The sequence below is a fragment of the Oryctolagus cuniculus genome, chromosome 14, assembly GCF_964237555.1.
Source record: "Oryctolagus cuniculus chromosome 14, mOryCun1.1, whole genome shotgun sequence".
In the NCBI taxonomy this organism is placed as follows: Eukaryota; Metazoa; Chordata; class Mammalia; order Lagomorpha; family Leporidae; genus Oryctolagus; species Oryctolagus cuniculus.
The window spans coordinates 81421916-81445242 of NC_091445.1; the positions used below are offsets into that span (position 1 = coordinate 81421916).

The window sequence follows — 23327 nt, forward strand, 5'->3', positions numbered from 1 at the left end:
GCCTTGTAGCTTCTGTCTTGCTCTAAGATCACTCACTTTGGGGTAAGCCAACTGCTATGAGGACCCTCAACCAGTGTACGGGCAATGTCTCCACGCTGCTGGCCGACAGCTGCCGTCAGCTTTATCAACCACGTGAGTGAGCCACTTCTTCAGCCCCCAAGACAAGGCTTCAGACCCAGCCAGGGACTTCACTCTCTGAAAGACCTCAAGTCAGAACTACCCAGACCAAGCTGACAAGCACTCCTGATGCTCCCAAACCTGATAGTAATCCATGCTCAGTGTTACCTCATTGTTGCTCAAAATGTTTTCAACTTTTTATGAAATAGAAAACTAATATAAAGGGTATAATAGGTTTAGGAATAGAGACCTAATGCAATTAGCATAACAGATTCAGGGATAAGTAAACTCCCAAATGGCAGGATGCACAAGTGCGCTTGGACACCAGAGCACAGCCAAGTAGGCACCAGCAGCAGGCATGGCCATGGATCTGCGTACGGTTTTGTGGAAGATGCAGAATGCACTGGATCATCCCACAGCTTTGTTAACTGGAGGTCCACTGAGAGAGGGTCAACTGTCAGAGTCTTTTAGACAGTCTAGTCTCTTTAGTAAAGACTTGTACCAGTCATCAACTCCCTGCCTCTCGGCTCCAAATCCATCCTTCGGTGCGCGCTGTGAGATTACAGATGGAAGTCCCTGAAGCACTTCTCCCTTGTGGTGTGTGTGTGTTAAACTCTCCCAACAGGAAGTGCTGGAAGGGCATTGCAGGAGAATAGCACTCTCCTGCTGTCTGCGGTTGCTGCATGCTGGGTCAGCAGCGAGGGTGGGGACCCTGGTGGTGGTCTGCCTGTCACTGGTCCAGAAGGTTCAATCGCTTGACCACCAGACAGCCTAGGCGGGGCCTGCTCACCACCTTCCCACACTCTCACAATTTGGACACTGGCATTCCAGCTCTCTTCCCTGCACTGGCACCCCACTCCCTCTGCTCACTCCACTTGTGCAGTCACTACCTGGGGTTCCCCTGCCAAGTTTCACTCCCCAGGGGAAGCCACCAGCATCCCCACTCTGCAGGACTGATCACCCAGGCACCAGCTGCAGCTCACCTGAACCCTCACCTGCACCTCACAGTCGCTTCCTGCTTGCCCAGTGACTGCAGACTAGCCCCAGCATGGACAGACCATGGAACTCTCTAACACGTACATTCTCCAGTGAGCGCGCAACACCAACCCAAGAAGGGGCGTTCCTTCCAAGTTGCTCTCCTGGGGAACCCTCCCTCAGTCTTCATATATCCCATCTTTATTCTAGTCCTCATTGAATAATTCTGCATCCCAAGTTTTAGCTGTTTAAATAGCTGTGTGGTTTCTTTGTCCTGAATGGATCCAAATGGATATAATCATGTTTCCATCCCTGACCCCTTCTCCTCCCGAAGGTGACATTTAGTATATGAAGCTTACTTTGAACTCTATGGATGGGGGGGGGGGGGGGAGGGAGGCAGAGAGAGGGAGAAAGGGAGAGAGGGAGGGAGGGAGGGAGGGGCGGAGAGAGGGAGAGAGAGAAAGAGAGGGTGAGGGGGAGAGAGGGAGAGAGGGAGGCAGGGAGGGAGGGAGGGAGGGAGGGGGAGAGAGAGAGAGAGGGAGGGGGAGAGAGGAAGAGAGGGAGGCAGGGAGGGAGGGAGGGGGAGGGAGGGAGGCAGACCGACCCTCTGGAGCTCCACTGCCTTCTATTGCAAGAGGGGACTGTGGTCAGCCCTAACTGGTCACACTTGGTCTGGGTGGAAAATACTAGCAGACTAGTAAAGCTGAGATCCTGGCCTCTGCTCTTCAAGGCTCCTCGCAATCCAGTCTCTTTCCCCTGATCAGGCCTTTTCGGATTCATTGGACCTCACAGCATCTCTCAGGCTGTGGGAAAACTCCAGGCCTGCAAACACCAGGCGCACAACCCGAGTCTCAGCCCCTCTCATTTCCTCCAGGGTCACCTCTGTGCCATCGCTCTCTCCCTATTCTGGTCATGGCTCAGAGCTAAGAGCAGAAGTTGACTGAGAACTAGGGATGTTGGCCTCCCTTTAGCTCAAGTGTCCTCAGACTCCTCCATGCCTTTCCTGAGGTTCCATGTTTTCTTTGTTTGAAGGACACAGCTTTAAGGAGAAGGAAGGCAAGGACCTTAAGAAAAAAGCAGGGGGGCAGGAGCTGTAGCATCGCAGGTAAAGCTGCTGCCTGCAGTGCCAGCATCCCATGTGGGCAACAGTTCAAGCCCCGGCTGCTCCACTTCTGATCCAGCTCTCTGCTGTGGCCTGGGAAAGCAGTAGAAGATGGCACAAGTCCTTGGGGTCCTGCACCTACATGGGAGACCCCGGAAGAAGCTCCTGGCTCCTGGCTTTGGATTTGCACAGCTCCGGCCATTGCAGTCAGTTGGGGAGTGAACCAGCAGATGGAAGACCTCTCTCTCTCTGCCTCTCTGTAACTCTGCCTTAGACAGAAAGACAGAAAGACAGAAGGGAGGGAGGGAGGGAAAAAAGCAGGGACCCTTATACCTTGGCACCCACAGGGTGGGGCTTCTACTTGTTCTAATCCAGATCTTTCTTCCTAGAGAGACCTAACCCTTTAGACTTTGAAAAATTCTACATATTTTTCTTTTACTACGTTTCTGAGCTTTAAAGAAATTTAGGAACACCTTCCTCCTCTTGACAAAATCGCGCTTGCCACACTGCCGGCACTGCTGAAAACAGCCCTTGGTAACTACAAGCCGAACACTGACCCTTTCCTTGCATTCTTGCACTCCTATTCCCCTGTCCCTTGCAACAGAAAGATGCCTTGGTCTGACACAGAAGTCCCGGAGAGGAGAGCGCCTATATAAAACCCTTTACTCTTTACTAAATACTTGATTTACACTCACTGAAGACAATGAATAAATAAATGAACAAGTTAAAAGATAAATTTGCATAGAAAAGGTTGGGACATAAACAAAAGAAACTCAGGGAACACACAGGAATGAACACTAAGGCATAAACCAAGTCTCTGCCGCCATGAATCACCTTCCAATGTCTGTCCTTAGAAAACAAAATGAACTGCTGCATTTTATAAAGTCGAGGACATTGTTAATTTTTGTACCACTAAGAAAAGAAGAAACACTGCCAATTAAATGGTGATACATCCTAAGTCAAAAAATGAATCCTCATTTTATAGATGTTCAAATATGGAGGGAACAAAGGGATGGCCTAGAAATAATGTAATATGGTAGTGGAAATGCTTAAATCCAAATTAATTGGCTCCTCTAAATTATATGGGGGACACCAAAATACAGAGCTACAAAAGTAAAAGATCAAAACAGGAGTTTCTGGGATAATGAAAAAGAAATACTTTCAGCATTTCAAAAATCTAGAAGTTATTATAGAAAACTGTCATGAAGATTTTGAGTTTTGGAGCAAATACTCAAGTGCTCCCAGTATGTCATGACAGTCAAGTGGCACCGTTCAGCAGTGTGAAAAAATATTACAATTGCACTCCCGGAAGAATCACTAATATCCACAGAGGCTGCTGAGCAATCAAATGGCCAGTAATTGGAAAGCAGAAGATGCTGCCTTGCAACAGAACAACTGGTTCTGGGGCTTCTGAGGAACACCCAAAGCTACTTCCGCAAGTTGCTCTCAGAGAATCCTCTCACGGCCCATCGTTTGATGATCTCTAGACCTAGTTTGCTTTTTCCTAAAACAGAGCAACACAAGTCCTGCAGTTCCACCATTAACTACTACTGCAAACTGTTGCTCCCCGTCTTCGTGGAGGAACGACACAGGACCCTGCGCTGTTCTTTTGTCTGCTCGGCCCTCCCCGGGTTTGCTGCTGGTTCTTCCCGGGTTGGCTACCGTCCCTTCCACCTCCGTGGAAGGGCGGTTCCCCCTAGCCACTTTCCCCACTTCCGCGGGGGAGCAGCACACCGCCGGCCGGCTCTCTCGGGGGCTGCACAGGTGTTCCTCAGGTGTTCCCCTTAGATGTTCCTGGTGCATGCCGTCTCTCTCCTCCTTTATAGTCCTCTTCCACCAATCCCAACTCAGCTGCCCACACGCCGAGTACGCTGCTCTCCTCCAATCAGGAGCAGGATCAGCTCCTGGAGGTCATCACTCAAGTTGGCAAGAGGCAGCTGCGTAGAAGCTGTTTTCTCCTCTCCCAGCGCCATATTGTGGGAGAGCAGATGCATAGAATAAGTCTTAATTCCAGTAACTCAGTCCAGTCCGGGTTGCTCCCCACACAAACCAACAAGACGCAGAGAGAGAAAAATTAACATATTAAAATATAAATGAAGCATAAAGGTATGAACTGAAATCGACAGCATTGTAAACTGAGTTAAAATAAACTGTGCCATCTTTTCTCTTTTTATTTTTAAAATTTATTTATTTGAAAGTCAGAGAGAGGGAGAGCGAGAACGAGAGTGAAGGAATCTTCCAACTGCTGGTTCACTTCGCAGACAGGTTGAAGCCAGGAGCCGAGAGCTTCTTCCAGGTCTCTCAGGTGGGCTGCAGGGGCCCAAGATTGAACCCATCTTGCACTGCTTTCCCAGGCCATTAGCAGAGAGCTGATTGGAAGCAGAGCAGCCAGAATATGACCCGGTGCCCCTCTGGCATGCTGGCGTCGCAGGCGGCAGCTTTACCCACTATGCCGTAACACCAGGCCCCCAGATTGAGCTATCAGAATGCAACAGCATATAATTATGACCAACATCAACTGTTTATAACTCAGTCTCCTATCTACTAGGGGCCATACAAGCTTATAACATTAGACTTCTCATTATGAAAGTATTCAACATTTGTAATGGGCATATTTTACATCTTTGATTGCATAAAAGGGCTACCAAATCAAGAACATTTTAAAGAAATGGAGAATAATTTAGGGATGCTTATGGAAAATTCTCACTTCATATCAAGTCAGTTAAAGGGGGAAGAAACATAACCTTGGTCTTGACTTAAAGAGAAAACATGAAACCAGACATCAGGACATGAAACCATTTGATCTAACAGGACAACCTTAAGCTCAGTGCCAGGTCTCACTCCCAGCTTCCCAAGCTACTGAAAATCACCACGAAGACTCAGAATGATATAAAAAGGGAGTCTGCTTTACATAAATGCAAGTCAATACAAACCCAGGAAAGGACCATTTATTGTGATGGATGAATTCACTGAACACAAAAAAGCAAGTTATTGAAAAGAAAGGATGCAAGGGGAAAATCTATAAATACCCAGGCTCCCTACAGTAGTAGGGGATTAACCACACAGAAATCAAAGAAAAGCTAAAGGAAAACACTGAGTTCGCATATGGAGACAATATTAAGAGCATCTCACTGCAGGCAACAAGATTAAGGCAATGCATTTGCAGAGCCAATTCTAACATTCATTAAACGTTATAAAATGGAACAGTACGGACCCGGAGGCATGGAATATCAGGCTGGTGATGGAAAAATAGAAGCCAGCAATAAAAGGACCACCCTTTCAAACAAAACACAAGGAAGGTTCATCGACACCAACAATGTATTGCAGCCATTGTAAAAGCATCCGTACGAAAGAACGCAGCGTGCCCTGTGACAACTCGGAAAGCAAAACCATGATGTAGCAGCGAGCTGAACAAGACCCGGAAGTTAATTCCAATGAGCGCTGGGATCAGGATGGTCCGGGATGGAATATGTAGAAGAGGAAGCCACCCTGGAGACGTTGAGAAATGCAGAAAGACGCCCTGCTACAGCTCGGGAAATCTCCTTACCGTTCACTCTTTCACATGAGACAGGTAGGACACACAAGCACTGGCGCTGCCTGGATGAAGTGGAACGGTCAATCACCTCCAGCTGTCTCTGGAGGCTTAGTTTATGCTGTTCCCTCGGAGAAAGCACCTTTGCCTTTCTCACTGGTAGACACTCTGCAGGGCTCTGCTGCAATGTTTTCAACTCCCGGCTGACAACCTCCATTATCTTCCAACTGGCCCGGGAAAATCGGAAAATCGCTTTTCTTCTCCCCCACCCCACCCCCCAATGCTACTGAGGCCCGAGGCACTAGACCATCATTTACAGGCCCCTCTGGAGTTAAAGCCAGTTCTCTTCCTCCACCATGGGTCAGCCTAGGGCCTGACACACTATGGCTCTACAACAAACTAACTAGAGTGAAAGGGCTCTATTTGGACAGCTAACCCAGCCTCCTGCAGAAATGCGGCACTGGCTGAGTAAGTTCTGTTGAAGGTCAAGGTCAGCATCACAGCGGTAAAGGTTAAGCGAGAGGCCACTACCAGGTGGGGTCTGACTGTTTCACCAGCTCCTAAAATGCAGCTTAGAAGTGATGTTCAGAAACACATGGACCCACCTGAGAAGGCAGGGGGTGGAAAGGAAAAGACCACAAACACGCGGAACATAGGCCTCCTCCTTCACTCGCCCGCACCCACTGGTGACTGCTGGGCTTAGTGTGGGGAAGGGGGCAAGGCTTAGGTCACCAGAGGGAAGACGGGAGCTGAAGATCCACATCTGTCGCTGGAAGCTCTCTGAAGCTGTTTGCTCATCTCCCTGAGTGTGCCCAACTCTGTGTCTAGGCTAAGTCTGCCCAGCACAGGACAGTCAGCATTGTCTGTTAGCAAACAATGGGCTGGAAGGCAGCCCCCACGAAACCATGTCTGCACTGGTCTCTCCACTCTCAACTCTCAGCAGCTTCTATCTTCCTGGTGCTGAGAAACACTGGAGTCTGTGACCTCGACATATAATCCCTCCCCTCGGCTGAGGAAAGAACCAGAGCTCAGAGGCTACACTCGCTGCCGCAGGCTGTTTACCAGCAGTGCTACAAGGTAAAACCCAAATTTTCAGTTTTAGCCAACAACTGGGGCTACAGATTCTCCTGGGAAAGACTTGGGTAGCGATTTAGTTGGAAGAGAGAACAAGGAGTTTTACCTTGAGACGGCATTTGCCTAGCAAACATACTGCTTACTTGTATTTAGCTAAGGTGTGGCAGGCTGAGGCCTCCTCCAGCACTCCTAGGTGGCATAGCCACTGTTGCTAACACACTGCTCCTTCCACCACCTGGGCCACCTCCAGCGAAGCCATTTCAGGAACCTTGAAGCTGTTTTCTGGGTTATGCTAGTTTCACTGCTTATCAAATTCACTGGCATCAATTCCCAAGGCATTATTTGTACACACACATTATTCCAGATCACGCCCTCTGCATTTATTCTAAAATGCTTGGTTTAGAGGCCAGAACAGCAGTTTGGTCTGAGGAATGAAGCAAGACTTGTCTTAAGGAAAGACAGCAGGCCTAGTTATTCTAAGGTGCAGAGAGCACAGTTAAGGCAAGGGACTGACTACAAAATGATTATACTTGTGGGTTTTTCTTCTCAAACTGAATTCTGCAGAGCTTTTTCACATTAAAATCCAATAATCTGACATTTACCCCAAATTATCTGCTGCTGCATTTAGATAATTGCTCATTTCAATCATTTATAGCCCAGTTTTAGAGAGATTTAGTAAGCAATAGAGCCTCCTGGGTTTCCAAGGGGAAAATACAGCCACAGAGGCAAGCACACATTACCCGCAAGTACTTTTGTTACAATAAAGATGACTGATTTTGAAGTCTTTGCTTTCCGAAATTCACGGTTTACTAAATGCAGAAAATATCCTGGGCTTTTAAAGAAAATCCCTAGTTTTTCCTTTCTGGTCCAACAACTACCGACGCAAGACTGACCTCTGCTGGAACGTTTGTCCTAGTTAGATGGGAGAGTCGAAGGTACTAAAGCACATACCACATAGGGCCTCGCAGATCATCAGACTGTTCTCTCTGAAAGCACTAATGAAGACATTTTCTGAAATCAAAACCTTCATCTCTTTGAGTAGTAATTGTGTCTAATTATACCTGGCATTTTGGCTAAGTAGAAAGTTTAAAGAAATCTAGAAATGACATCAGTGTGTGTTTTAAATGTTAACTATGTTTCAGATGACTATTGAGTTAGAACACTGGAGCAATATTATCCAACCAGATTTGACCATCCTATAAATTCAATTTAGGAAAGCCTTGAAATTTTCCTAAGCATCACAGAGCTGTCAAAAGATTGGAATCATTAGGACAGTTTTGCATACAGACAAAAGCCCAGATTTAATTTCTTAAAAAGCTATGCACAATCAGCAGGCTGATTTCATTTGCTGTATTTCCTCTGTGTCTCCCATCACTGTTTAAGAGCTCCCATAAAGTCGCCCTCAGTCACATAATACTAATTTTCAAGACATCTCTCCCATGGCTTGCTTTTGATTTTTTAATAACTCTGAGTCCAAAGCACACCTGATTAAGAAGTACAGATGCAGATATAGACATCAGTAGCTGGAGCAAAACTGGAATCATGAGCACTCAGAAAACCAGAGGTTGCGTTTCATCCTGCATAACCATTTCTGGCAGCACACAGTTCTGTTATCGTGCTGAATGATCACTGCCATGTTTGCTGCCAGATCCGCAAAGGTCAGGAGCTCTTAGTGGAAACAGTGAGCAAAAGGCCTCCCCGTTCCCATGTTGGGTTGGTCTGCAACGATCAGGAGAAAAGCACTTTCATGTTAAATACCAATTACAGTTTGCTTACTTCTCATGAAAATCAAATAATCTTTAGACATTTTTTAAAATAAGGTTTTATTTATTTTACCAAACAGAGAGAGCAATCTACTGCATACCAAAGAAGACTCTCTCGTGTTCACTTTAAAGAACTGCTGGCCACAATATGCACAATTTGTGGCAGCTGAGAGAGTAGAGAAAAGCTTCTGTTAGAGTCTCCAGAAAAGGCTCTGGACACTGTGTTCTGAGTTATGACAGAGCCCAGCAGAGGGATTACAAAGTGGGCAGACCTAGCCAGACACAGCTATTATTGTTCATTTTGAAATAGGCATAGTTGGTGACATTTTATGGAAAATCCAAGATACTCTGTATCTTCAAATGAAACAAGCAATTTACTCAACAATTTGCAAAACTGTTAGTAGATTTTAAATCAAATTTTAGATTTACTAGGAAATTATGGAACATTACTGTAGCAACACAAATACCCACTAAGTTGAAAGTGGCATTTTTTCCTGGGTTAGCACTCTCTTAGTCCATTACGGCTCCCATTTTGCTTCTTTAAATTGAATATTTGAATGTTAAAGTTAATAAGGCTCTCAAAAACACATAAAAATCATCAGAAGGTACTAATTATACTGTTAAGTTTGAATATTTACTTATCACAGGCAGAATTTGTTCTAAAAAATTAACAGATGCATTTCCAAGTTGATACAATATTAGCAAATTCTGTTTATTAAAATGGTCCTAGATCCCAAACTTCAAATCAAGTGGGTACTTGAGTACTTATGAGCAAATAATTCAAGACCAAATAATCACATTTTATGTTTCATAGTAATACATTTGCCTGGAAGACTCACTATCCAGTGGAGTCAAGGCATTATACTTTTCCAGGTTAAGCTGTCTTAGGCAAAGAAAGGCAAAAAATGATTGCAAACACCAAAATTTGAATGTTCTGTGTCTCATTCTTAAGTAAGTGCTTCAAAATATTACAATAATGGATATAAACAGAACTCTTACTGGTTTTAGTAGGCAAGGACATTCCCACTGTACTGCAGGTCTCGAACATTTGTAGGATTTGTTCTTTGGGGTAAAAGAAAACATGATTTACTACGAGCCCCACCCATATAAAAAAGAACCACTTTAGTTGATCCCTCTTTAAATCACGGTAAAAGACTTTTGTGACATTCCTCTTCTGGAATATAAGCAGCTCACATGGACAGGGTCCTTCTAAGTTCCACTTCCTACAAAAATGTGCAGAAACTCTCTTTTAGATGTAGGAATCGGAACCAAGCTCTGGATAGCATTAGTGCTAAGTCGTGATCCACATATCCATTAAGTTTGCTAACTCCCTGGTCAGACTTCCCTGAAGGCAGATACAGGGACACAAAGATGTGTGAGAAAGCAACAATAAATGGTTGTGTTCTATCACTTTGCTCATACACAGAGTGCCAACCTGGAAAACTTACTATACTCATCTTTTAAACTTTTCAATATGGAACATTCATTTGATAAATTCCTGATCAGAATCTCTCAGAGCAATGGTAATCCTTATGACATTGTCTACTACTCATACCTAAAAGGAAAAAAAAACATTTATATATAAAAATATTTTTAAAACCATACCTCTAAATAAAGCAAATCCATGTCTATGCCAGTAGAACTGCAAAGTCCATTTTCATCACTGTTGCAGTGGTTTTGGTAGAAGTTTGTAGAAAACTCAATGGCAACTCTTCAGCACACATTTTTAGAAAGTGACTAGAAGAAACTGCAAATGAAGTTGGCAATGCTAGTCAGAACAATGAAAACACTGCAAAAGAAATTTAATAACTTAAGTTTTAAGAAGCATAGGCTGACTGGAAAACAGCAATGGTAGTTCCTCAAAAAATGGAAATAAAATTACAATATATATTATCCAGACACCCACCTACAGGGGTTATACATCCAAAAGAAAGGAAATCAGCATGTCAAAGAGACACCATGCTCACAATAGGCCAAGATCTGGAATCAACTTGCTTATCCATCAATAGATGAAAGGACAAATAAAATGTGGTGTCAGTCCATCATAGAACACAACAAAGGAAATCCTGTCTTTTGCAACGTCATCAATCAACCTAGAGGACACTGTATTAAGTGAAATAAGCCAGGCACAGAAAGACAAAAACCGCATCTTCTCGCTTATATGTGGTTGCTAAAACAGTTGATCTTCTTGAAGTAGAGAGAGTTGCCTGAGGCTGGGAAAGGGAGACAGAGGTTGGATCATGGACACCAAAACACACTTAGAAAGGAGGAGTAAGTTCTAGTGCTGTGTGTGGCACAGCAGGTGAATGTAGTTTACAACACTGTATAATTCAAAACACTTAGAATTTTCAATGTTCCCAATCCTCAAAAAAGATACATGTTGAGATGATGTCAATACTAATTATCCTGATTTGATCATTACATGTTGTACACATGTATTGAAATACCTATCACACACTTTACCTATTATGTATCAATTAAAAAATTATAGGCTAAAAGAGAAGATGTGGCTTTCTCCGTAAGTTTTGTAAAAAGTGCTAAGAAACACAACCTATTGCTCCCTGGGAAACAACACATGTTGGAAGCCTGGGCTTTGCTGTCTGCACTTCCCTGTGACTGCCAAATACATGAAAGCTGATTAATCTTTGTGGTGCTATCTTATCTCACTGGGCCTCATTTCCTGAGCTGTCAGATGCATAGGAAAATGAATGTAAATTTCAACACAGCCGGCGCAGCGGCTCACTAGGCTAATCTTCCGCCTTGCGGCGCTGGCACACAGGGTTCTAGTCCCAGGCGGGGCGCCGGATTCTGTCCTGGTTGCCCCTCTTCCAGGCCAGCTCTCTGCTGTGGCCAGGGAGTGCAGTGGAGGATGGCCCAAGTACTTGGGCCCTGCACCCCATGGGAGACCAGGAGAAGCACCTGGCTCTTGCCTTCGGATCAGCGCGGTATGCTGGCCACAGCGCGCCGGCCGCAGTAGCCATTGGAGGATGAACCAATGGCAAAAGGAAGAACTTTCTCTCTCTATTTCTCTCTCCCTCACTGTCCACTCTGCCTGTCAAAAAAGAAAAAAAATTTCAATACAGCAGACATGTGCATTTTACAGGTAAACCAGATATACCTAAAAAGATAAGGGGCAAAAAGTCTGAAGAAATTATCCAGAAAGTAGCTTAAGAAGACAAAATAGGGAAGCTATGCAGAAATTGAGACGCAGCATAGAGTGAGAAAGGTCTAATATACATTTAATCAGTGATTCAAAAGCAGAGGAGAGGGAGTGACAAAGCCAGCATGAGAACTGACGACAGTCCTGGAGGCTGGAAATCACGAGACCAGTGTGCCAGCATGGCTGGGTTCTGGGAAGGGCCCTCCTGCCCATGTCAGCCTGCTGACTTCCCCAGTACCCTCATCCGGCAGAATGTAGCTAAGTGAGCTCTTTGGGGTCATTTTTATGAGTGAATCCCGTTCGTGTGGGCTAATTAACCCCCTAAAAGTACATGCTCTGTAGCCATCACATTGGGGGTCAGCCTTTCAGCATTTGAACATGGGAAGAGAAACATTCGGTCTATAACTCACAGAGAAAATACATTCAAAGAATGAGGTCATTTTTCAACTGAATTATATTCTTAAAAATGACTAAAATGACATTTTGCTATATGCACATTACCACAAATTTTAAAAATACATAAAAATAGTTGAATTATACAATTTAAAAGGATGAAGTGTGTGGTATGGGAATTATACATTAATAAAGCCATCTTTTTTTTAAAAATGGGGGCAAAATTTTTAAAGTTTTCAGACAAAAACAAGCAAACCCTTAGTAGAAATAAATTCTAAAGCACATGCTTTAGGAAGGAAAAAGGGGCCAGTGTTGGCACAGTGGATTAAGCTGTTGCTCACAACACTAGCATCTTATCTTGGAGTGCCAGTTCAAATTCTGACTACTAAGTTTCCAAACCAGCTTCCTGCTAATGTACCTGGCCCAAGTATGTAGCTCTCTACCGCCCATGTGGGAGACCCAGATGGAGTTTCTGGATCCTGGCTTTGACCTGACCCATATCCGGATGTAGTGGTCATTTGGGAAATGAACCAATGGATGCAAGATCTCTCTCTCTTGGCCTCTTTCTCTGCCACTCTGCCTTTCAAGTAAATAAATCTTTTCTTTAAAAGGAGGAAAAATGTATATGTGAGTAAATCTAGTACAAAAGAATGACATAAAGTAATGAGTATTATGAGGTTTTAAAAAAGCAATAAAATGAAATATATTGCAACAATAATATCTAATTGAGAGAGTGTTCTTCCTGCTTTAAGGTTCCAAAAGATGCTAAGAGGAAGGTATTAGTATTGACTCAATTTAGGCTTTGATAGTTTACAAAATGTAATTTTTAGGAAACATAATAGGATCAGAAGCAGACTGCATAAGTTGCAAATTAACAAAGGAAAACATGAAATTATTTTTACTTCCATTCCAGCTCTCTGCTGTGACCCGGGAGTGCAGTGGAGGATGGCCCAAGTCCCTGGGCCCTGCACCTACATGGGAGACCAGGAGGAAGGACCTGGCTCCTGGCTTCAGATTGGCACAGCACGCTGGCCGTAGTGGCTTGGGGAGTGAAACAACAGAAGGAAGACCTTTCTCTCTGTCTCTCTCACTGTCCACTGTTTTTTTTAAACAAAAGCAGGCTGGCACTGTGGCGTAGTGGGTTAAGCTGCTGCCTGCAGTGCCGGCATCCCATATGGGCACCATCAGAAGTGGAGACCTGGCTACTCCACTTCTGATCCGGCTCTCTGCTATGGCCTGGGAAAGCAGCAGAAGATGGCCCAAGTCCTTGGGCTCCTGCACCCGTGTGGGAGACCTGGAAGAGGCTCCTGGCTTCGGATCAGCTCAGCTCTGACCGTCTCGGTCATTGGGGAGTGAATCAACGGATGGAAGACCTCTCTCTCTCTCTGCTTCTCCTTCTCTATTTGTGTAACTCTGACTTTCAAATAAATAAATAAATCTTAAAAAAATTTTAAACAAAAGCAAGAAAGTAAAGACAAATGATTAGGAAGCATCAATAAAGATAACAGACTTACATCCAAATATAGAATTATATTAAACATAAATTATCTAAGTGTTACAGTTAGAAACACAGTTTAAAAGTTGCCTTCATGAAAATCAATTCTATGATATGCTCTTTGGAAGAAAAGCATCTAAAATATAAGAATACAGGAAAATCACAGATAAATATATCATGAGAGTGATATTTCATAATGATTAAAATATCAATATACCATAGTTATAAAAGTTCATAAATGAATTTCATCAGAAATACATAAAAATCACCTCAGTAATATACACACAACATAAAATCATATTAAGAATGCAAATTGAGCTAGCCTTTTTTTTTTAAGACTTTATTTATTTATTTGAGAAGTAGAGTTACAGACGTGAGAGGGAGAGACAGAAAGAAAGGTCTTCCATCCACTGGTTCACTCCTCAAACGACCACAACAGCAGAGCTAAGTTGATCGGAAGCCAGGAGCTTCTTCCTGGTCTCCCATACAGTGCAGGGGCCCAAGGACTTGGGTCATCTTCCACTGCTTTCCCAGGCTATAGCAAAGAGCTGGATCAGATGTGGAGTAGCCAAAACTCAAACTGGCACCCATGTGGGATGCCAGCAGCACAGGCGGAGGATTAATCTACTGTGCCACAGCACTGGCCCCTAGCTAGCCTTTCTAGAGGGAAATGACTATGTCTGATAACTAAAATTCACTTTCATCTTACATGCAAAGTATTAACAAATATTGCCCAATTGCTAGGCCATGGAGCATATCTCAATCAATTTCACAAGCCATGCTGTTTACTTCAGTGTAATTACACTAAAAATCAATAGCAAAATGTTGACTAGAAAATTTCCATGACTGCACCAAGTCAATTGATGACTCAAGAAATAATTCTGACCTTACAAATACAAGATGAAAAATCTCTACTCAATTTATAACCTTGATCAGAAACCCAAAAAGGGTAAGAGAAGAACATTTTAGTCCAATTTTACTCATAGATTTGAGAATTATACCCTAAGTATTAGAAACAGAATTTAGATATATGTTAAAATGGTATTAAATCTTGCTCTAGATTTACCAACACTCACAGTCCAGAATGCAAGGTTGGCTTAACATCAGGAATCAACTAATGCAATATACCCCATTTGCAGAGCAAAGAATGAAACCTATAACATTCTTTAAAAATGTACAAAGACATTAAAGATTCAACAACTTATAATTAAAACAATCAAACAAAAATGCTTTGGCAATCTAGGAAATGGAAAAAAAAAGTAATTTTTTACTTAAATATTTAAGAAAGGATTTACAAATACCCTATACTGACAGCTGTCCTACTGAAATCAGGAACAAGACTATGGCTGCTATCTGTGCTTCTACTCAGCATTACATTGTACTCTCCACGGCCTTGAAGGAAGGGGAGGGGAGCGGAGGGAGAGGAAGGGACAAAAAGAGGAAGGAAGAAGAAAGAAAAGGAGGAATAAAGGAAATAAATAGTATAAAGATTAAGATACTTATTGCTTCCTAACAAATTACTCCCAAATTGTGGCTTAAAACATTTATTATCTCACAGTGTCTGAGGCTCAGGAACCCAGGAACACAGCTTAGCTTTCTGGCTCTGAGATTTTCAAAGATTTTCACAATATCAGCTATTCCTTGAGCCACTCCAAGGCTCTGCTAAGGGAGAGCCCATTTCAGGAGCACACCCAAAAATGCACACAGGTGGCCTGTTTTTGCCGGCCGCCAGCCTAGTCATCAGCTCATGGCTGGTGTGCCTCTCCATCACACAACCACAGAGCCAGCTTTCCACAGCGCAAGACAGGAAGAGGGAGGGAGGGAACAGGCAAGAGAAGTCAGAGTCTTTCTAATCTCATCTCCGAAGTGATCTCCCCTCACTTTTGCTGAATGCTGTCCACTCCACACGCAAGGAGAGAGGATTACACAGGACATTAAACACAAGGAGGTGGTGTCCCTGGGGACATTTGAGATGCTGTCTACCACAGAAGAGAAAAACAGTTCTCTGTGACTCTTTCAAATAAATAGGTAAACAAATCTTTTAAGAAAACAGAAAATCTAGCAAAAGTCTACTAGACACAAAAATCAGTAAAAAAAAAAAAAAATCCATTTCCTACTACATATAAGCAACAGAAACAAAATTTTTAAAAAATATTTATTTTTTTAAAAGGCACAGCCACGGGGGGGGGGGGGGGGGAGATAGTTCCTCCATACGCTGGTTCACTCCTCAAATGGCCACTACAGCCAAGGCTGGGCCAGATGGAAGCCAGGAGCTTCCTCCAGGTCTCCCACGTAGGTACAGGGGCCCAAACACTTGGCAGCTTTCCCAGGTGCATTAGCAGGGAGCTGGATCAGAAGTAGAGTAGCTGGGATTCAAACTGGAGCCCATTTGGGATGCCGGCATCACAGGAAGCGGCCCCACTCCCTACGCCACAACACAGGCCCCGGAAAGGAAATTTTCAAACATTTATAATGGGATCAAACACTAAGGCAATTATCAATTGCATAGTAACTGTTAAAGCAAGGAGATGGGTACTATTCTTTATTTTGTATGTATCTAAAATTTTTATACGAATTTTTTTTTTTTTTTTTTTTGACAGGCAGAGTTAGTGAGAGAGAGAGACAGAAAGGTCTCCCTTTACCTCTGGTTCACCCTCCAATGGCCGTCGCAGCTGGTGCGCTGCAGCTGGTGTATCGCGCTGATCCGAAGCCAGGAGCCAGGTGCTTCTCCTGGTCTCCCATGTGGGTGCAGGGCCCAAGCACTTGGGCCATCCTCCACTGCACTCCCGGGCCACAGCAGAGAGCTGGCCTGGAAGAGGGGCAACCAGGACAGAATCCAGCACCCTGACTGGGACTAGAACCCGGTGTGCCGGTGCCGCAGGTGAAGGATTAGCCTATTGAGCTGCAGCGCCGGCCTATACGAACATTTTTTTAAAAGATTTTATTTATTTACTTATTTGAAAGGCAGAGTTTTAGAGAGAAAGAGAAAGGGAGAGACAAAGAGAGATCTTCCATCCTCTGTTTACTCGCCAGATGGTCACAATGGCCAGCCCTGGGCCAGGCTGAAGCCAGGAGCACCATCCAGGTCTCCCCCATGGGTGCCAAGAGCCAAGCACTTGAGTCATTGTCCACCATCTTACCAGGCCACTAGCAGGGATCTGGATCTGAAGGAGCAGCTGGGACTGGAACCGGCACCCATATGGGATGCCAGTGCTGCAGACAGCAGCTTAACCCACTGAACCACAGTGCCAGCTCCATAAAAAAAATTTTTTTCTCACTCTCTTCCTCTCTTTGTAACTCTACCTTTCAAATAAATAAATCTTTTTTAAAAAAGTATTACTTAGAAATAAGTCTATAAAATGTCAAATTAAAATTTTTTTCTTAAAGATAATTTTTTTAGCATTCCTTTTTTTTAAAAGATTTATTTATTTCCTTGAAAGTCAGAGTTACACATAGAGAGAAGGAGAGGCAGAGAGAGAAAGAGAGGTCTTCCATCAGTGGTTCACTCCCCAGTTGGCAGCAATGGCTGGAGATGTACTGATTTGAAGCCAGGAGCTTCTTCCAAGTCTCCCATGTGGGTGCAGGGGCCCAAGGACTTGGACCACCTTCTGCTGCTTTCCCAGGCCATAGCAGAGAGCTAGATTGGAAGTGGAGCAGCTGGGATTCAAACCGGTGCCCATTTGGGATGCCAGCACTGCAGGCTGCAACTTTACCCACTACACCACAGCACTGGCCCCAAGATAACAAATTTTTACCTACTGAAAGACTATACTGTAAAGATAGCAATTCTCTCCAAATTGAATTAAAGATTCAGTATAATGCACTTAAAAATCACAACAGGGTGTGTGGGTGTGTACTCATATGCACAGTTTCACAAGCTATTAAAATCTGTAAAATGGTGCTGGTGTCATGGCGCAGTGAGTAAAGCCACTGCCTGTGAGGCCAGCCTCCCCTATAGAAACTGGTTAGAATCCCAGCTGCTCCACTTCCAATCCAGCTCCCTCTTCATGGCCTGGGAAAACAGAAGATGGCTCAAGTACTTGGCTGCCTGCCACCTACATGGGAGACCTGGAAGAAGCTCCTGACTCCTGGATTCTGCCTGGCCCAGCTATGGCCGTTGCTGCCATCTGGGGAGTGAACCAGCCGATGGAAGATCTCTCTCATTCTCTGTCTCTCCCTCTCTCTGTAACTCTGCCTTTCAAATAAATAAAACAAATCTGTATAAAAGTGCAAATACATATGGGGAAAAGTGTTCAGCCATATTAATAATCATGGAAATGTAAAGTAAACTGTTATCAGGTACTGTAACATCTCCACAGACTGAAAACAACCCAAGCTAAGAATTGCCAGTTTGGGTGAAGATGTCAAGCCAAGGGGACTCTGAGAACTGCTACCGGAAGTGTACACTGGTGGACTTTGGAAAACTGTGATCAATCATGAAGTCCGCACTTACGTGGTCCCTAGTGTTAGGAACTCTCCATAAGTATGCAAGTGCCCAAATCTCAACTGCCATCTTCTTACAGAAAGAAATGACCGAAGCGAGAACACTGGCACAGAATGCTAGCTGTTCTAAATGAACCCCAAAAAGCAACTACTAAGTATGGTACAAAACAAAAAACACAACAAACACAAAACCCCAAAATTTATTTACATTCCATTTCATTTACTTTCAAAGGGATAAAAAAGTTGGAAAAACTATATTTATAAAGAAAATAGTCTCATTTTACTTAGCTCCTTTGTATCTCTTTTTTCCTTTTTTTTACAAAAACAACCCAAATTTGACTTATAAAATCATAAAACTATGAGGATCAAAAAAATTTTACAATTCAATCTTCCATCTTTAGCAAAGAGTAAAATTACACCATCCTGGGTAGATGAAAATCTACTCCACTTACAGGTAAACCGTAACTCATGGATATGTCCTAAAAGAACCAGCTTTTAGTAAAATCTGTAATAACATCCAACAGAACCATCACAATGTAAGACACGGAAATTTTCTGTATAACAATGAAAACCGTACGGTACACAGGAGAAATCACAGTTGGCCATTAAGTTGATAGCATCACAGTAACAGTACCCAGTGTCTTTCTTCTTCAAGAACATACAGTATGTCTAAGACTTGCTGACAACAGACACAAGTAACCAGGATATACACACTATCCTTTTATAGACACCATGGAAAACAACAAATAACAAGATGAAAATACCCAGATTTTGTAACAATTACAAACATGTTCATTATACACCTACATACTGTCGCATTTTTTAATTGATTTGTCCATTTTAAAAACAGCATTGACTTTTACAAAAATACTGATAACGGCTCAATTTTTCGAAAGTCAGATCATCTTTCTGTTTCAGGGTCTCTCTTTTCCTTTCGTGCTCCCCCACAGTCCTCCTCCCAAAGCACCCATTCGCTCCGAACAGCAGTGGGCTGGGGCCTCGGCCGCCACACGAGCGTCACATCCGGAAGCTTCTCGTTCTTTGAAACGGCTGGAAAGGCTTTTTCAGCGCCCACATGAGCAGCTGCGGTTTGGGCCTGGATTTTTCAGGAAACAGAAGTGCTTCACTTTCTGGTGTAGGAAATCGTTCTTGGTAGACTTCAGGATAGGATTTCTGAAACTAACAAAAAAAGGCCCAGGAAGTGTCAAAGACATACAAGAAATAAGATTGGGCAGCCAGCTTTGACCTCATGCTTTCTGGTTTTGTTTTATTTTTATTAAATCATTTGTCTCCAGTTTCTATATATTTAATTCATCTGTGTCTTGATCCAACCTTCAAATAAAATTCTTTTAATCCTATTTCTGAAAATTTTCCCCACTGCCCAAGTATAAATAGACTGCTTTAAAAATATTCACAAGTAACTCTGACTTGAAAATATCTTATGTTCTAAGGAGAATTTTGGCCCAGTTACATCTCAGCATCTTCTACTTCTCCAACTTGGCCCCACCAGCTTCTGCCCAAGTAGAAGAGAAAAGAGAACATTCTGGTATATATTACTTTATGAAAAGCTTACAGAGAGGCAATATATTTTTGCTTTGATACTCACCACTGAAATCTCCAACGCGACTGTGAGAAAAATATGAGTAAGAGCCCAGAATTCTAGCGCTTTATATAAACGGTTTGACCTGGAATCCAGCGACATAGGATTCAGTCTTTAAAACAAACCACAGGAGAGGGTATTTCACCCAGCAGGGAAGACACCCACGTCCCACAGCACAGCACTGCAGCTGGAGGCTCGCTCTGGTTCCTGACTCCAGCCGCCTGCGAATGAAAACCCTGGGAGGTGGCAGTGATGACTCAAGTAACTGGGTCCCTGCCACCCTCTTGCGAGAGCTGGATTGAGCTCTCAGCTCCCAGGTCTGGTTGGCCCAGCCCTAGCTGTTCCAGGCATCTAGGGCGTGAACCAGCAGTTAGGAGCTCCAACTGCCTCTCAAATTAAAATGTAACTGACTGTGGGTCAGCCTTTAAGAATGGGCAAAGTAAGACTGTTTTGAACCCCTAAGTGGTATTGCCTAACACAACTGGAACTGAACGCTTTTAGGGGTGACTGAGGAAGGGACTGACTTGACACTGGTGATCTAAAACCCTGGGCTTTTAAACTCCGCTCCCCTACACTGGTGAATGGGCTCTGAGCTGCCTTTCAAAATAATCACAAGAAATCTGGCCTCACTGATAGCCTCACTGCATTTAAAGTAACTGCTCCACAAATTCACATCAAGCCACGTAGCAAACCAGAGGACAAATACTAGAGAACAGCCTGACAAACCAAGAGTTCAACAATGGCCAAAGATCCCTATTGGAGAATACAAATTTGGCAAACTGATGCCAAGCATGTCACTAATGAGCCTCCTGGAACCATGGAACCTATTAAAACACAGAATGAAAAAACCATCAAAACAGGAGGAGGAGGGGAAAAATGAGGTCCGAAGAACATCTGCCCTACCTGCTTCAGCTTTTTCTTCTTCTCTTTGCTGGAGAGTTTGGCATCCGCTATGACTTCCTCCAGCAAGGCTGCCAGTGGTTCCTGAGAGCCGTACGCCCTTTGGTATTCAAATTCCTCTGGACTAATTTGACGGCAAAATGATGGAGCAGATAAAGTGATATCCATATCAGCTCCTGGGTATTTTATCTGAAGCAGAAGGATTCAAAGTAACAAAAAAAAGGTGTGTTGTAAGGTAAAGTATGAAAATCAGTTCAGATCAAATATAGCATATCCCCTAGTAGCAATGCCAGACCATTCGCCAACTTGGGGAAAAGTCTATATCGAAAATAAAAGTATTTCTACAATTTCAAACTAATATCATCTAAAGTCACAGTTTCAAATATAAGATTTTTGCCTTTTTAAACCCCAAAATCCATCTTAATCAACACTTTTGCTCCCCATTTAACAAGATCTGAAATTTTAACACTAAAATCAAACAATTCAAAGCAGTTACAAGGATGGGCATTTAGCCTAACAGTTAAGAAGCTCCTGAGCGCACTCATCTGAGCGCCTAATTTCAAGTCCCAGCCGGAGCTTCTGACTCCAGCTTCCTGCTGATGCAAACCCTGGAAGGAAGCAGGTGATGATGGCTCTGGTGGTTGAGTCCCTGCTATCACATGCAAGACCTGCTATGAGTTCCTGGATCCCAACTACAGCCTGGTCCAGCCTGACTGTTTAGGCATTTGGGGAGTAAACAAGCAGATGGGAGATTGATCTCTCTCAATCTCAATCTCAATCTCCCTCCTTGTCTCCCTCCCTCCCTTTCTCTCTCTCTCCGCATCTCCTCTCCCCATCTTTCAAGAAAATAAGTAAAAACTTAAATAAATTTTTTTAAATTCAAAGCAGTTTCGATGCTGCACACACAGGAGTGAACTCTCCAGGCCCTCCCCACGTGTGCAGCACCTGCTTCTGCCAGCTCTGGGGATAGGCAGAGACTTGCACTTAGCTAAGATGTTTTGTAGACAGAGGAACCACGATCACCTCCATCTTTCACTTGAGAACCAAGTGAGAACAGCAGCCGTGCAGCCACTGCGTGAGCAAACGGGATAAGGGAGAAATGAGAGGCAAAAGGAAAACAAGGCCTAGGAAGAAACAAGCATCCACTAGAAATATTTCATTTCAGAGACCAGAGCCTTTTCACAAATATGGAACCCTACTATTCTCCAGCAGTGAATAAAATCCACTATTACATTTATTTCTTTTGTCCTCAATTTTTTTTTTCAGAAGCAACACCTGAAAATAAATATGTTGCCAAGAGGGGTTACTACATTAAGCACATTCCATACCTCAATGTCAGTTTATCAGATCAGCTAGAGATAATCTAAGACAGACCACGGCCATAAGGGAAAGGGGCCTACATAGGACCCTTTTTTATCTGAAGTAAGAAAGCTAGAAACTAACAGAAAGGGCCAGACCAAAATGCGAGGGCCGGGGAGAGTGACAGGGAAATCCTAGACCAGCACGAAAACACGAGGTACCCAGGACTGATGGATGAATGAGAGGATGCAGAGAGGCCCATGGAGGGCTCATATCAAAAACACTGCCTACACCTCACAATACATCCCAGGGTCAGCCCTGGCACTGCCACAACCTGATTCACTGGAACAGTACAAGCAACACCGCGTTGTCCAAGAAGCACTATTCTAAGTGGCACGAGAGCTGGTGCTGTGGCACAGTGAGTAAAACTGCTGCCTGCCATGCTGAAATCCAATATGAGTCCTGGCTGCTCCTCTTCTGATCCAGCTCTCTGCTAAGGCCTGGGAAAGCAGCAGAAGATGGTCCACGTCCTTGGGCCCGAGTACCTGCACGGGAGATCTGGAAGAAGCTCCTGGCTGCTGAGTCCTGATAGGCTCAGCTCCAATCATTGTGACCTTTGGGGAGTGAACCAGCAGATGGAAGACCTTTTACTCTATCTCCCCCTCTCTCTATAGCTCTGCCTCTCAAATGAATAAATAAAATCTTCAAAAAATAATAAAATAAAAAAATAAAAGTTGCATGAGGTAGGGGCTTAGTAGCCTAGCCAATAAAATAGATCTATATGCCATGAATGCTAAAATGGACAATTGCTCAGCAATTCTGCAGAGTACTTCCAAGACAGAAACAGTAATTGGACAACTGAGTGGTTACTGACATTTTTCAGGGCATATCACAATGCCTCTTCACAAGATCATGTTCAACTGCAGTTACATTAATCATAGCGATCATGGCTCGGCCTTCTGATCTCCAATGGGCTGCCAAGGGTTCCCAGGGCTCAGCTGCTGCACCGCATACCTGCACTATGCCCCTGAGTACATAGAACTGCAAGCATCCAGAGCAGCACAATTATGGCCGTAACATCTCCTCCCTCAAGCTCAATCCAAGTTGGTTTTTTTTTTTCATTTTTACTTTAAGTGTAGATCATAAAAATACGGAGAAAAAAGATTAAACTAAATCATCACTAAGACCACAATTTTCACTCATAAAAGTTATGGCAGCAAAGGTGTGCATGTGTGTTAATAATAATATGCAGAGTAGGCAACAATGCAAAGAAATGGAACGCTTACTTTCTTAAACTACTGACACCAATGTAAATCAAACCAACCAACCTAAAAGGAAACTTGGCAACATGCTATCAATATGTAAAATAGGTTCATGGCCTCTGACCAAGCAATGCTGCTCTTAGGAATTTATCCTCAGAAAATAATCATGGATCAGCCAAAAAGTGTTGAGCTATAAAAATATTTACTGCCAT

The 23327-nt window shown here is 43.6% G+C and overlaps 1 protein-coding gene and 1 long non-coding RNA gene across 2 annotated transcripts in view; both read right to left on the minus strand.

Annotated features, from left to right (window-relative positions):
* Positions 1-1727: 1727 nt before the first annotated feature.
* Positions 1728-15722, minus strand: LOC138845203 (uncharacterized). The gene is made up of 3 exons (XR_011382055.1): positions 10169-15722; positions 9563-9625; positions 1728-8519 (listed from the first exon to the last, which is right to left on the minus strand). It is a non-coding gene; the product is annotated as an uncharacterized lncRNA (long non-coding RNA).
* Positions 15723-18238: 2516 nt separating this feature from the next.
* DEPDC1B (DEP domain containing 1B) overlaps positions 18239-23327 on the minus strand; it is a 118056-nt gene continuing 112967 nt past the window's right edge. Inside the window, exons 10-11 of the mRNA XM_070056735.1 lie at positions 20558-20743; positions 18239-19233 (exon numbers count right to left, since the gene is read on the minus strand). Coding sequence (XP_069912836.1) covers positions 19072-19233; positions 20558-20743 — 348 coding nt within the window. The 3' untranslated portion in view covers positions 18239-19071. The remainder of the gene's footprint in view (positions 19234-20557; positions 20744-23327) is intronic.